This window comes from Lethenteron reissneri, chromosome 35 (genome assembly GCF_015708825.2).
Source record: "Lethenteron reissneri isolate LAM-NWPU_2019-01 chromosome 35, ASM1570882v1, whole genome shotgun sequence".
In the NCBI taxonomy this organism is placed as follows: Eukaryota; Metazoa; Chordata; class Hyperoartia; order Petromyzontiformes; family Petromyzontidae; genus Lethenteron; species Lethenteron reissneri.
In genome coordinates, this window is record NC_083813.1 from 5,271,408 (window position 1) to 5,285,821 (window position 14,414).

General features: G+C 42.7%; 1 protein-coding gene and 1 non-coding gene across 5 annotated transcripts in view; both read right to left on the reverse strand.

Annotated features, from left to right (window-relative positions):
• Positions 1-14,414, reverse strand: part of LOC133350842 (RNA-binding Raly-like protein) — a 142,435-nt gene that overhangs the window by 7,245 nt on the left and 120,776 nt on the right. For 2 of the 4 annotated variants that reach the window (XM_061565618.1, XM_061565619.1), the window contains 4 exons: positions 9,169-9,216; positions 6,151-6,434; positions 3,995-4,108; positions 2,405-2,559 (listed from right to left, as the gene is read on the reverse strand). In XM_061565618.1, the coding sequence (XP_061421602.1) occupies positions 2,405-2,559; positions 3,995-4,108; positions 6,151-6,434; positions 9,169-9,216 (601 nt within the window). The remainder of the gene's footprint in view (positions 1-2,404; positions 2,560-3,994; positions 4,109-6,150; positions 6,435-9,168; positions 9,217-14,414) is intronic. The other 2 variants (XM_061565620.1, XM_061565621.1) reach the window with 2 other exon arrangements.
• TRNAA-UGC (transfer RNA alanine (anticodon UGC)) lies at positions 294-365 on the reverse strand. The gene has a single exon. It is a non-coding gene; the product is annotated as a tRNA-Ala (tRNA).

A 14,414-nucleotide genomic window follows, 5' to 3' on the forward strand; every position in this document is an offset into this window, starting at 1 on the left:
AACGTGTTTTATTCTTGGAAATATTTAATTCGGAAATAAAAGTGTTCTGGATACTTTGAGCACTTGCTTTCATTTATAAATGTTTAAGTAAACCATTTGATCACTGTGTGCATCGCTAGTTATACAAATAGCAAGTTCCTGAAATCAACACAAATTCATCGGAAGGTATCGTTCATATCGGGTAATATTTACGAGAGTTCATGTGCACCCCGATTACAGGGACATTGACACAGCCAATTGATTTTGGAATTCAACTTTTGTTGGAAAAATGAATTAAATAAAAGCTTCCTACATGGAGATGCCGGGGATTGAACCCAGGCCCTCACACATGCAAAGCGTGCGCTCTCCCCCTGAGCTACATCCCCACCACGCTGGCAGCCAGCCCCCTTAACTATCGGCCCCTCCCCTTACCCCCCCTCCCTTAGGCCCCTTTCCTGACCACCCCCCACATATCCTTAGGCCCCTCCCCTGACCCCCCCTCCCTTAGGCCCCTCCTCTGACCCCCCTCTCAGGCCCTCTCTCCTGACTCCCACCTTCCTTAGGCCCCTCCCCTGACCCTCTTCCCTTAGCCACCTCCCCTCTCCGTACCCGGCAGTAGGTCTCCACCAATCAAAGAGCTGTTTATATTATATATTTATTTATTCACGACAGACAGACAGACAAAAAATCCCTGGTGGGCAGTGTGGAACATATTGTTCCTACCTGTAAAAGTGCCAGTCTCAATGGGCTTTTAATAAAAATGTTTTACAAAAGTAATGACTTGCAGCGCTCTTTGTTAATTATCTGCTTGATTAAGGCCATCCCATGCAGTGTCGGCTATGGGATTTGTTTGTATGTATGTAGAACTTTGTTCACACCGTACGTAGCCAACTGTGCTAATCGGAGGTGCTGGGGAAGGACAACAGCGTTTCAAATTCATAACTCAAGAGGGAGAGTGAGGCAGAGGGTATGACCAGCTCAGGTGTCACTTGCCACTGACTTTATCGGTGACTGAGAAAACTCAAGTCGCCGAGTTCATGCTGAAGCAAACTAACCACAGCAGTGCCACTGTTCAACTCCCTTGGATTGAACTGAAGGATTGGAAATCAGAGGTCATCTTTTTTGAATCGGTATAACAGAGCCCCATTTCCTCAACGAACATTTCATTTCGTTACATGGTGATCAAAACGGCACATCTGCCTCAAAACACTCTGTACAATTAGCATGGTTGGCTATGCACGGTGCAAGTTCGACATGTATACATTCTTGGTTCTTTCGGTAAAGTCACGTAGAAGGGAAATAATAAAATAATAAAAATAAAACATAATAAAATTATTCTCACGACGTTTCGGCCACAACGCAAGCAGCCGTCCTCAGGTGAAGACCAGGTCTGTCGGAAAGACAGCGGCTGCTTGCGTTGTGGCGGAAACGTCGTGAGAATTGTATTTTATAATGTTTTATTTTATTATTTTATTATTTCCCTTCTACGTGACTTTACCGAAAGAACCAAGAAGATGAATCCCTGCAGTCACGAAAGCTTTAAATCGAAATGTATACATTCGTAATAGTATTTTAGAATAATATTGTATTATGTAACCCAACGAAAATGTATTAAATTAGAATTTTAACAATCGGGTTGTTTTTTGTCGAAACTGCGTGGACATATAACCTTCAGAGCAACCCACACGGACTAAACACCAGCGTTGGGGCACCACTCATTGTGAATCGGTGGCATGTAATGGGAATGGCTCGTACTCTTGAGCGCCAAACAAAAGAAGGGAGTTTCTCCAACTTCATGACAGTAATGTGCAACCCAAGTGATTTATTTACTTATTTTCCACCGTCCATCAAGAGTAAGAATGACATCCCGTCAATCACAGGTCCGAGTGATACTCGCTTTCACAGAGTTGCCAAGCGGAGCAGTAAGATACGGATATTTATGTGCCCGTGATATTTGACGTCTGTATCTGCTTGAAACAGCTCTCTCGTGTGCACATCGACACAGGCGCAGGAGTGTAAAGATAATGGTTATTTGCACGATTTGCGGTGCAGATATGGCCCTTTCAGGCAGTGATGTGGTTCATTATTTATTTAGCAAATAATTTATTATGTTACGGCATCTGCACACTGCAGTGTGTGTAATGACTTGTGGATTGATGGTCTGCTGGAAAAATCTACCAATCTATGAATATGTAAACGACATGCTTGATAAATTTGAAGATGGGGAAACTGACTTTTTCACAGAATGTACATATTTACATAAGAAAACTTTGCTGCATCAGAGAAATAAATTGAGAACGAAATGTTAAAGCATAGTTATTTATGCTTCTACAGGGTAGAGGGCAATTATCAATCATTTGTGTGATCTCGTGCAGTGCATACAACCTCCATTTAATGTACAACTGCAATCTGAAAAGCAATTCACCACATGGACAGTCTCCTCTTCAAAGTCATCGTCCTCTCTGTCTCTGTCTCCCACCTCCTCGCTCCCTCCCTCCAGGGCATCATCTGTGTTTGGCTCCTCTGGAGTCCCAGGGACCAATTCCTCCATCCCATTTCCTTCCACGTGGTCACAGACAGCTGTGGACACAGCACACAATTTGCTCTATCGGCATATCTTGACCTAACACATTCCTTTAGTTCATTCTTCGACCGCTTGTCCGGCTTGTAAAATCGAACGCTTAATATAAGGCGGCAGAGATTCCAATAGGAAACGCATTCGGTTTATGCAGTAATGTTTTTGCACATTTTAAAAAGTGTTGAAGTATATTTCAAGAAACATTTACATCAGAAAGTGATATCGTGAAAATAAAAGGTAGCAGATCACATCAGCAATACGAGCATCAATTTGAAATAAACATAAATGTGGGTAAAGACAAACTTTCGAATTAATAATAATACTATACATTTTACGTATAATCATAAAAGGTGATTTTTTTAAGCTGTTTGATGGCCCAACATGATCCCAAGGAATGGCACGCATCTGAGAGAAAGTCCACCGGGGAAATGGATTGCTCAGCCCCTGTGCAGGTGACAGGTGGATTGTCACATCGCAGAATCACAAGGGATGGCGGCGATTTGGGGAGGCATTCATCCAGCAGTGGATTGATCATGTCTGATGATGATGATGACATGATCCGAAAATGAATTAAAAAAAAATTGAATTGCATACAGGAGTTAAAACCGCCTAGCTCTAGGATTCCAACTCCCGGTGCCGAGCGTTTTCAATAAACTTTGGGACCTCTTTCTTTGTGAAGGACATAGGCAGGGAGAATGAAGCAATGCCAGGTGGTGCTGAATAGGTCGCTACACTGGAAGTAATGGGATGAGATGAAGCCGAATCCAAACTCACCAGGATGGCTTTAACAATGCCAATGGGAGGACAAAGCGTGTTACTCCAGCGATCGGTCTCTTTTGGCAGGTTAAATTGCCCTGCATTTCACAGCAGCACATTGCCTTCCAGCACATGTCCGAGGCTGTCCATCACTTGACAGGTGGGTAAATTAAACTTTCTTGGCCATTCGCACCCCCCCACCACCACCCCCGGTCTTAAAACAAACGCTTGGGCAATATTATATTCAATTAAAACGCACGCACCTTTCGTGCAACTTCGAACGTGACCAATTCATAGCAATTGTCAGCCCTCTGTCAATCCACTGCTGGATGGAAGCCACCTCTTGTCACGTCGGTTATGGCGGTTGTCTGACCATACTGCACTATGCTGGTCTCCACGGGGTTGGTGAGAAGTGGGTGCGCAGGGAGCGGTTCAGACATCACTCGTCACTAATGTGAGCCGTGGCCAGGAATTTAACAGGGGTTACCAGGTTCACAGCACACTACGCAAACCACTAAGCCACCAAAGGTACCGATAACTTCATTGGGGAGTAAAAAAAACCCACCAGCAGCGACAACATTGACAAACCCATAAATATTGCAATGCACAAATATCGTAATACAGAAATATTGTAATGCACAAATGTGTGTTGTTGTGAATGAATAAATGAATACTACATACAGTTTTGATTTCTCTGATCTTTTTCTATCTTCTCCAGGCTCTCCAGAAGCGAATCAATTTTAGTTTTTATCTGTGTGAGCTCTTGCTTTATTGTGTACAGGTCGTGACTCCGCACTGCAACAAAACAATAGAAATGTCACAGTAAGGAACACAAAAAAATGGTAAAGCCCGTCGAAATGTTCAAATCCTATTACAGACCTTATAATGGATTTTTTTTGGGGGGGCTCAAAAAAATAAATATAGTTAGCAGCGAGGGCGTTTATAAGTACATCGGTGTGCAAACACCACGTGCGTAACATCTATCCTTCATTGCGTATTGAAATGTGGTTTTCATAAAATCAATAAATAGGCACTATATTATGAGAATTTCAGTGACATTAGCGAAATTTCCATACAAGGTGAGAAAAATGCAATCGTGAACAACATTAAGAGAACAAAAAACTACACCAGCAAAACTTTTCAAAATCGGTTTGCTGACCCTCATGGCCCCCATAAACTCGGGACGGAATTGGTGTTGGTGTCAATTCTTTTCTTATGTTGGGGTGAGAGTGAAACACAAGAAATTGTTTCACAGATGTCCAATGCAATCCAGAAGGAATTTGAATTAAGCTCTGGGTTTCACAATACTCTGAGCAGAATCACGTAATGCCGTTTTTGTTTTTATTCCTTCGTAGGGTCCTGGAGGATTAGACCATAACAAAGGGTGCTTTCGAATTTTCCTCGTCCCCCACGACCAGATGATAAACAGGTTTTGAAGTCTCAAATGTAATAAATGGCAATGCCGCTCCGTATGACATCAGTGAAATGAATTAGCTCAACATAGATTTCGTAAATGTGACGCACAATACACAACAGCAGCCTTGCATTTTGACAGTTTGTCCATCAATTGCTGTTTTCATTATATCACAACCAATAAGGCTTCTGAGACAAGCTGCAATAAGTCTCCACATCTATTAAGTCTCCTGGACATATTTTAGACACATCGCATCTATGCTGAAATATTAAATCCGATGGTGCAGTTCTAAATCACTGTTGATCACAACAAATCAAATGTGACTTTTGTTTTCGGCTAATGTATATTTTTTATGAAAGGCGGCTGTCGTATCTGTCCAAACACATATACAGATTTTATGAAACGTTACCAAATTGCTTCAAAGAAAGTGTACTAAACCATTATTATTTACTCCAGTTCATAATATGTTCTCGTGACTTGTACTTAAATGTGCAACTTCAAAACGTATTTAAAATTAGGTAAGTATTATTTATCCACGGGACTGCACATCAGTCCCTCTACTCTAGTGAATGAATGAAAAAAAATCTTATTAAATTTGTAATGAAAATTAAAATCTAGTCAATCAAAATAAATACTGCAGTCGCAATGATGTGAGTTCATGCGGAAAGAACACAGGACAGGATATTAACAATTTAATGAGAACACAGTTGCCAGCGATTAAAGGGGCAGTTGGATTATTCAAGAAACGGCTGAACTGTGACATTTCACAGAGGTTCCAGCTCTCATGTTTATATTCACAGGTGTCTAAGTTCAGCAAGCGAATCACATTATTTTTTGTGTTTGATTGCACGGTCGTACGGAACGGCTCTCCGATGTCACACCGCGCGTTGTTCGGCACGATCTCCGACATTTCGCTGCACGCGCGAGGAAGCTTCTGCTGGAACTGAACCGAGCAGCTCACGACTAGAAGTCTATTATATTATCAAGGGTACATAACACGAAATTATCATAACGAGGGCCCTTGTCTTTAGACATTTTGGATTTCACCAGCATTGATTGGTTCAAGCGAGCCTGGCTTTGCTGATGAAACATTGAAAGCTGAAACCGATCGAGCGTTTGTTGCCATTGAAGCGATGTTGTTTAAGTTATGAACTCCCAGAAGACGATATGGCTGATGGGTTGTGAAGAATAAAAAGAGCTTCATTTTTGTTACGCGGAGAAATAGATGTTTGCAGGAGGCGTATTGTCTGCCCATGTTATCAAGTGAGAAATATAGCTGCTCAGTCTCGTTCCCAGAACACGGACATAGCGCGTTTATATCCCATAATAACAATAATGAAAAACAAAAAACGTGTTTTCTACATGTCAGCGGAGATAATCTACATTAAGCCAGCACAAGGAAACACGGAGAAAGGAACTTCACCATTGGAGTTATTAGCCACGGACTGAGAGCCCTGGACGGTGGATGGGCTGATTGTGGGCTCGGGCCGGATGGAGGCCGGAGCGCTCGGGCTGACGGTGGCGACGTCGTTAGTGGGCCGCTTGGGGCCCGAGGGGGCCGTGCCCGTCACGGTGGAGCGGGGCCCCCCCTTGAGGGGGAACCCCCCCTTGCCGCGCCGTGGCACGGGCACGGAGATGCGTGGGCGCTTGATGGGCAGCAGCGTGCGTGGCGGGGGCAGGGGCCCCCTCACCGGGTACTCATAGACTCTGTGTCAGCGCACGGCAAAGGACAGGGCGGTTGGTCAAGTGTGAAACCACGCGTGCGTTTGCTGCCGGACTGCAGCTCCCCGGTTTGTTTTCGGGTTGTGCCGTCTGGCGTGATGTCCGACGATTCACTCCACACGCGGTCGGGAGGCAGGGGGGCGGGGGGGCTTCTTCAGGTACTGAGTCCCCGACGTAAATGCCGAGCGGTACGCGGCACAACCCGCAACCCGGGTGTACCGGAGAGCGACAGCAGGTCAAAGCTCCTGCCTGAGCGGTGGTGCTTATCCCCATTACTACTGGCCCCGAGCAGGCAGTGTCAGTCGCTCCGATGAGCAACCGTTCACCTCGCACAGAGCGGTGCTTGTTTTTATTGATCCCGTATACGGATGAAGGGTGGAGTTATAGCACACCGACCAACGCTCGTAACCTGCAGCCTTGCTTTTGCGAGATGTGCAACAGCGTTCACCATGCAGTGGTCACAGTCCCACCCAGGGCTGAAACCCTCTCTCGTCTGTCTCGTCTTGTTTCTCTCTCGTGTTACGGCTTTTCTATCACCTGCACGGCAGTGACCCCCGTGGTTACAGCTACAGGTATCCATCAGTATGGGAATGCGGTTTCTACGAACTCCACCATTATCTAAAAAAAAACTATTTAAAAAAAAAAACCTATAAAAACTAAACTTACCAGGTAAGGCCCACTGAGCTATAGAGCTCTTTTACAGAAGCGACTTGGCCACAAATGATACCTCAACGAAGTGGCTTATCATGTGGACATTAATATCAGCCAAATACTCTAAAAGCATGTTTTTTTAAATGTGGAGGGAAAAACCGGAAGACCCAGAGAAAAATCCACTCGGCCACGGGGAGAACATGCAAACTCCAATTATACAGGCCTCAGGGTCGGGACCGAACCTACGACCCCCTGTATACCAGGCGAGGTAGTTAACATCTCGTAACAGTGACGTCCACATTTTTACCCTACAACCGAAATCTAGGACTCTGTGGCTATGAGTTGTTATTTTCTCTACACATAAAATATACCGACAGGATCTGAGTTTTACTTGGAGTTGAAGATAAGTGTGAATAATTTAATTCAAGCCCCGAAAGGGTGTTTTTTTTTCCTTTTTGTGCAAAGACACTTTATTTAATTCAAAATGGTATAGGCGTAATGCGCGGTGCGGTGGTGGACGTGCAGGAGAAATGACATTGAGATGCAGCTTAGAAAAATCTGCCTCTCGACTAATGCAAAGCACAACTCTCATGTATGAATTCTCCCTGATGCAAAGGACACATTTTAGATGTGACCATGGACATACGTGGAACAAATTGGAGCATAGATTCTACGAAACATGCTAATTTGAAATAAGCTGCCAATTGCAAGCTTTGTTGTCTCATCCATAATAGAGGTTTATTGGGTGAGATAGAGGAAATATATAAATGCGTCGTTAAACGCGCCACCACCCGACACAGCCAATTCGTAAGGTTTGTCACATAAACAGAACATGCCAATACCTACATTTCGATTTAAAGCTTTCGTTACTGCAGGGATTCATCTTCTTGGTTCTTTCGGTAAAGTCACGTAGAAGGGAAATAATAAAATAATAAAATTTAGAAATAAAAATAAAATAAAACATAATAAAATACAATTCTCACTAGAGAATTGTATTTTATTATGTGTTATTTTTATTATTGTATTATTTCCCTTCTACGTGACTTTAACGAAAGAACCAAGAAGATGCCAATACCTTACGAGTACAGCAGACCGGTCTCATTGGAGAGTAAATCCACAACATTTACAATTGGTCACAAAAGCCTCGTCTCACGCTGGGGGGGGGGGGGGGTGCGGGGGGGGGGGGAAACAAACCGCAATAACACAAACGGTCACAATGACCTTAACTCAAACAGCCGTCTCTGAAATGTCTCTTTAATCAGGAGACCACAACAAGAGCTCGATTCACTCGGGCTTTGAATGTTCTCACGAAAATAAACATTTCAATGCCGCTGTTGTCGGTCGACGACTGGATGAAGGCTTTCCATACACCGCGTTTGTGAGGGTTTTTGACCATACTTCACCAAGCTAGTTCATGCTGGCTATTGGTGGGAGGGAGTGGGTATTAAAGGTATCAGAATATTTATTTATTCTGGAGGAATCCGATAAGCTATAAAGCTCTTTCTCACAGATGTCCAGTCAGCCATGGCCAGGAACGAAACTCCGGTCACTGGGCTCATAGCGCAGTGCGCTAACAACTGCGCCAACCATCGCCCCGTTAATATAAAATAACATTAATAATTACAATACAATTTAATATCGTATTCAACTACCATCGCTGATGAATGGACAGAGTACCTTTCTTATGTTAATGCAATTTTCTAAATGGCCATCAATAGATGACATCAAGTACTTGATTGCATGTAGATTAATAGACAGTTTCAAGCTTGCTCCCTAATGACATTAAAATGAACAATGTTGAAATTACTTTTTCATTGTGCTACTCCAAAGATCGCTTTAACAGAATTAAACGATATTTCTGTTACGTAAATGTCAATGTATGACATTAATTTAGTTAATAAGCTGCAATTTAATTTTGCACAATGTTGAATGTTTAACATCGTGTTCTTGATGCTTTTATACGTATGAAAATACAATTCATTTCTCCTGCCAAGTTCTACTAAACAATCGACGTACGGTACTGTTAAACTCACAGACAGAGCCTAGGGAATAACAGAAGAAGACTTACCTGTCATAGAAATCCTCTCTGTAGTAGTCATAGTCAAAGTCAGGTCCCCTTGGGGAAAGAAAAACACATGTACAGGATTATTACAAACAAGTTGCATGCAGCCTCTGTTCACAGTCCATCAAATGGGTTTTTGCATGTGTACTTAAACGAGCCACTATGATCTTGCATTCATGCCGGGGTGGAGGGTGGTTGAACAGGTGAACATACAACATTTGCCGTAATACTCCGAGGAAATTAATTTTTCACTCGTGTTTCACGTTGCAAGAACGCCAACTAAGGTCAACCGCTGGCATGTAATGCACGGTTGCTGCTAGGTCACGCGATGGAACGATTCATCAAAAGAAGAGCGATTCTTATGCTCACGATGCTCACGATTGAAATCTGCACGGGAGAATTGAGTGCTGATAATGTGTGCGGTTTATAAACTGGAACTAACCCATTGTCTAGATGGGCTCTCTACATGTCCCTCTACAGGAGCCCCCACTGCCAGCAGTGACATGAGAAATAAATTGCAGGGCTGTGCGTTTACCTTATACTATCCCATCCTAAAGATTGGAAGAATGATATCTAAACGACATTCATTTATGGAACTGTATTGCAATGGTGACCGAAAAGAGTTTGTGTTGCATTCCTCTACTACCCTAGTCGTGTTTTACTTCATCTACTTTACTCAATGAAGAACAACTATATTGCACATGAGTGCCCTTAACCCTCAAGGACAAAATGGAAGGTATGGATCACATGAATTGAATTGTCTCCAATTTCACTAAATCATTCCACACTCTCAAATGAAAAAAAAGAAATAGAGTATTGGGAAGAGCGGTTAGACATTTCTTTTACTTCACAAGATTCGCACGGTCATAACATTTGGCCACCTTATTCACGTAATTCAAAGGTCACAGCTGATCATCATCATACCATCGGCCACTGGTTCATTCTGGCTAGTTTGAGGGCTTACTCAGCTCTATCTAAAAAATATTGCTCGAGTTGCTGTGACCGATGGGCTGACTCACAGTGTCGGTTCACATAGATGCGACCAAGCGTAATGAATATGTGACATTGATGCAAATTGAGGGAACAAAACGAGACAAACAAAAAGAGACAAACAAAACAAATCTTGACCCCGAGTCGTGACGATTTATCGAAATTCCTCATTTGTTATAACGCAAAGATTTCTACGAAGCCTTATATGCTGTAGGCCAGGGGCGGTTTCTTCATTAGGGCGATTGGGCGACGCACCACCAATGTCATTCAACCACAGAGTCACGCTAGCCGTCACTGTGCCTCTGGATATAGTCCAATCAGCGTCATGCTACGTTCTGTGGAGTACCGCCTCTTTTTGGGCGATTTCACTCCGGCTGAGAATCGCCCCGAGTGGCCCCATAGACTTACATTCAAAGATGTTTTTTTTCGAACGGGGGGCGCTGCAATGCATTCTCTATGGCTTCCGGGAGGGCTCGCCCTAACGTGCTTACGTCATCATACGTAAGCACGTTTCATCCAACAATATAATTTGTCGCCACCTAGTGGAATCTTTAATAAAATAAACTTGAGTGGATTGTATTAATAGTGAGTATAGAAACAAACAAGGAGATATATTGTAAGAGTCACTTTATTTTTCATTAATATTAAAGAAGTGAAGTTGCCTTTACATGCTTAAGCTGTTAATTTATCCATTGCATGGGTGGACCTTATCCTTATCAATCATCCAGACATTTGCCCCCCCTGAGAGATTTTGCAGGAGCCACCACTGGTGTAGGTGGAACAGTTCTGATTCTTAGCCTGGGATTGAGTTCCACTCATGGACTCTGCAAGAGCCACCCAGCTCTGCCATCAGGCACCACTGTAGTAAAACGAGCACGAAGGGGTGGTGTCACGACCACCACCACCACCCGCAGTGTTGATGATCAACATCATACCAAGTACGTACCTATTTAAGGATGAGTTAATATACTAACTGAACTAACGTTATTATTTTAACACTTAAGGCCCACTGAAATATTAGCTCTTTTTCAGAAGTGACCTGGCCACAAATGATTGCACAACGAAGTGGCTTATCATGTGGAAATGTATTGCAGCCCGATGCTCTAAACGCGTGTTTCTAAATGTGGAGGGAAAAACTGGGGGAGCCGGAGAAAAATCCTCGCAACGATGCAAACTTCAAAATAAACAGGCGTCAAGTGTCGGGATCGAACCCACAACTTCCTTCATACCAAGCGAGGCAGTGAACATATCCGCCACCGTGTTGCCCCATATATAGTGGAAACCAGGAACGTGCGGTCAGGGGAGGCAGGGGAGGTACAGCCTCACCCGTCATACTCCAATGAAAATAGCTGTTACGAAAATAAAAAATAATAAAATACAGATTAAGATTTTTTCCACTGATCTGCGTTGTCATTTCTGTATGATTCCAATAATTTTTATAGTCAAAATCGCCAAATTTGCGGAGCTCCACTGCAAATACAGGAAGAGACGAGAGGTGAGGCAGCGACGAGCTCAGCCTCACCTCTGATTGTGCAACCCCTCAGACACTGCAATGATTGGAATCATACAGAAATTACATTTATAACACAGATCAGTGGAAAACTTGCCATAGGTTTCCATAGGTGGAAACCTATGGCAGGTTCAGCTGCTGATGTGGCATTGGTCTGTAAGGAAAAGACTCTAAACCTGCTCACGATGTTTGCAACGTTGTAAGATAATAACTGCGCCACTGCTCCCTACACAGACGCACAGAGACACGCACACACGCAATGTAGTCGAAAGTGTTGAGAAAAAATTACAGCTTGAACTGCAAGTGTAGATTAAGCTAAATATGGGCTTAAACAGAAACTAACAAAAGACAGGCCTTGTTGGTTGGTATTTACTTTATTGAAAAATAACAGAGAACATCTATCAGGAAGACCTTAAGAATAATTTGACCAACTGTTTTAATTCCACGTTCAGGACAATGCTTTTATTTATGGAATGACACGTAAAACAGATTAATTTTTTTATGAATGTTGCCGAGCAGAATATACAAACATGACACTTAAGGGAGCTTTACGTTGACACTCAGCCAGCTTAGCAAAGTAAACAAACGTGTTTTTTTTTATTTAATCCATTGAACCATTCAACCCGTGCTATTACCGCAGCAGAAAAGTGCACGTTGATTTGTCCATTAACATAACCAGAGCTCACTGCTGAAAATAAAAATCAACGCATAATAAGAGTGGAAACTACATGGTATGTGGATTTAAAAAAAATTACATTTCAATGTATCCACAGCTTACAAAAGGGATAAGAGTCCCTGGGAAGGAATGTTTTGTATATGTAATTCTATTGCACACGTTACATATTTAAATTATTTGAGATCTTATCGAATAAAAGAGAATGTTATTGAAATCATGTAAAAGCTGTCGTAGAGAGGCACATTCTTGACTTCTTCAAGGCCGAAAGACCATAATTTTTGATTTATATACAAGGTTTTTTTGTTATTATTTTGCAATGCATGCGTAAGAAATGTCACATTAATTTTGGAACCGCAGGCAATGGAGAAGTCCCAAAACAGCAGCAACAGCAGCATAAGTACCACTGCATTATTAGACATGTTCTTTTGCAGTGATCTCATCGTCCATCGGGTTATCTTTTGGACAGAGTTGAAAATGCCTCCAGCTCAGTGGCATTCCATTCGATGCGGTTTTAAATTGTAACTTTTGACAAAGGAAGTATTTTTTTCCTACATAATTATTTTATCATAATTTCTGTTTCTTATTCACAAAGGACGGATTTTGAAACACGAATAGGCTTGGGGTGAATTATCGGTGCAGTAGCTGGCGCACTACGCTATGAACCCACAATATGTGCTTAGTGATATCTTAAAAGATTCTCGGAATCTCCTTCACTAACCCGCACTGACAAAGCGTGGTGAGGTATGGTCAAACAACCCCCGTGACCTACGATGTATTGACAAAGGGTTGCACATTATCATGACATTAATTAATTTGATCTTGGCTTTAACACATTTTCTTGTGGGTATGGCTTCACAAATGGTCGTAAATGAGGTCTGTGAATAAAGATCTCAAGAGCTCATTGAATTCCTCCAGTCCAAACATTTTTTATTCTGTTATACTCATTCTATTTCGGTTTGCACCTACAAAAGCAATGCAGTGTCTGTTTAGACCTCTTTCTTTGGTCTACGACGTATATTTGGGTATAAGTGATGGGGCTGTACCGATTACACCACCTACATTCTGGATACCTGCTGGCAGTGGACAGCCCCCGACTGTGACACCACAGGACATATCGCTGCGTGCCAATCAATTACCGTGGTTTTAAAGCTGCACAACATGGGCACAGGACATTCGTGGCAGCATGAGTGTTTTCCTATAACAAGCGGATGCGTGTGGAGGTCATACATCTTTTTTTAATATTTTACGTATCACAGCAACTGATTTGGTACAACTTGTAACTCAGTGGACTTGAAACCCCTTCCATGGTCACCAAGGTGAAATAAGCCCCTGCATTGCTCTGTGGTTGGTAAAATTGAGTGCCACATAGTATACAATCAACTGGCTAAGATGACAACAGTGGTTGTCTTATCGGCAAACTGACCTTTACAAAAGACTACGTGGAATTGCCACCCCTGGACTAGGGATTGCAAAGGTGACCAGTAGTGTGCAATTCTTGCACTCTCTACGATGCACTTTGCGTAATCCTCTCAACACATGTCTCGTGATTAACATTACTCTGCTTTAACCTCACCGATTGCACTCGTTTTCTCTTTCGCGATCCGTTTAAAAGAGGCGAGACTCATCGTGTGCATTTGACCGGAGCCAAGATGGCTGCTCGACGAGCACGGTTGGCTACGCACGGTGCAGCGAATATACATTGGCTACAGGGTCCTGATTTTTTTTTGTAAATCCTTTATATTAAGTTCGCTTGCTTGGGTGATTGCGTGCTTGCTTGCTTGCTTACGACCGTGCAAATCTTTCGGTCGTTTTTTAACCCACGTCCCGTGAACCAATCGAGCTGACATTTTGCACACAGACTCGTTGTGCGAGAAAATTAATGTTCGTGAAAAAAAATTCCTAAATTTTACACTGTTTAGGGAAAACAAATTAAATATTTAATTACCAATTGCTTAATACTGGCAGACAATCATCTGACCCATAGGTGGCAGCCATCTCAAGCCAGAGGACGAGAGGACTCTAGCCGCCACGCATATAAAGGATTTATAGTGAAAAACTTTGTTTTTACGGGTTATA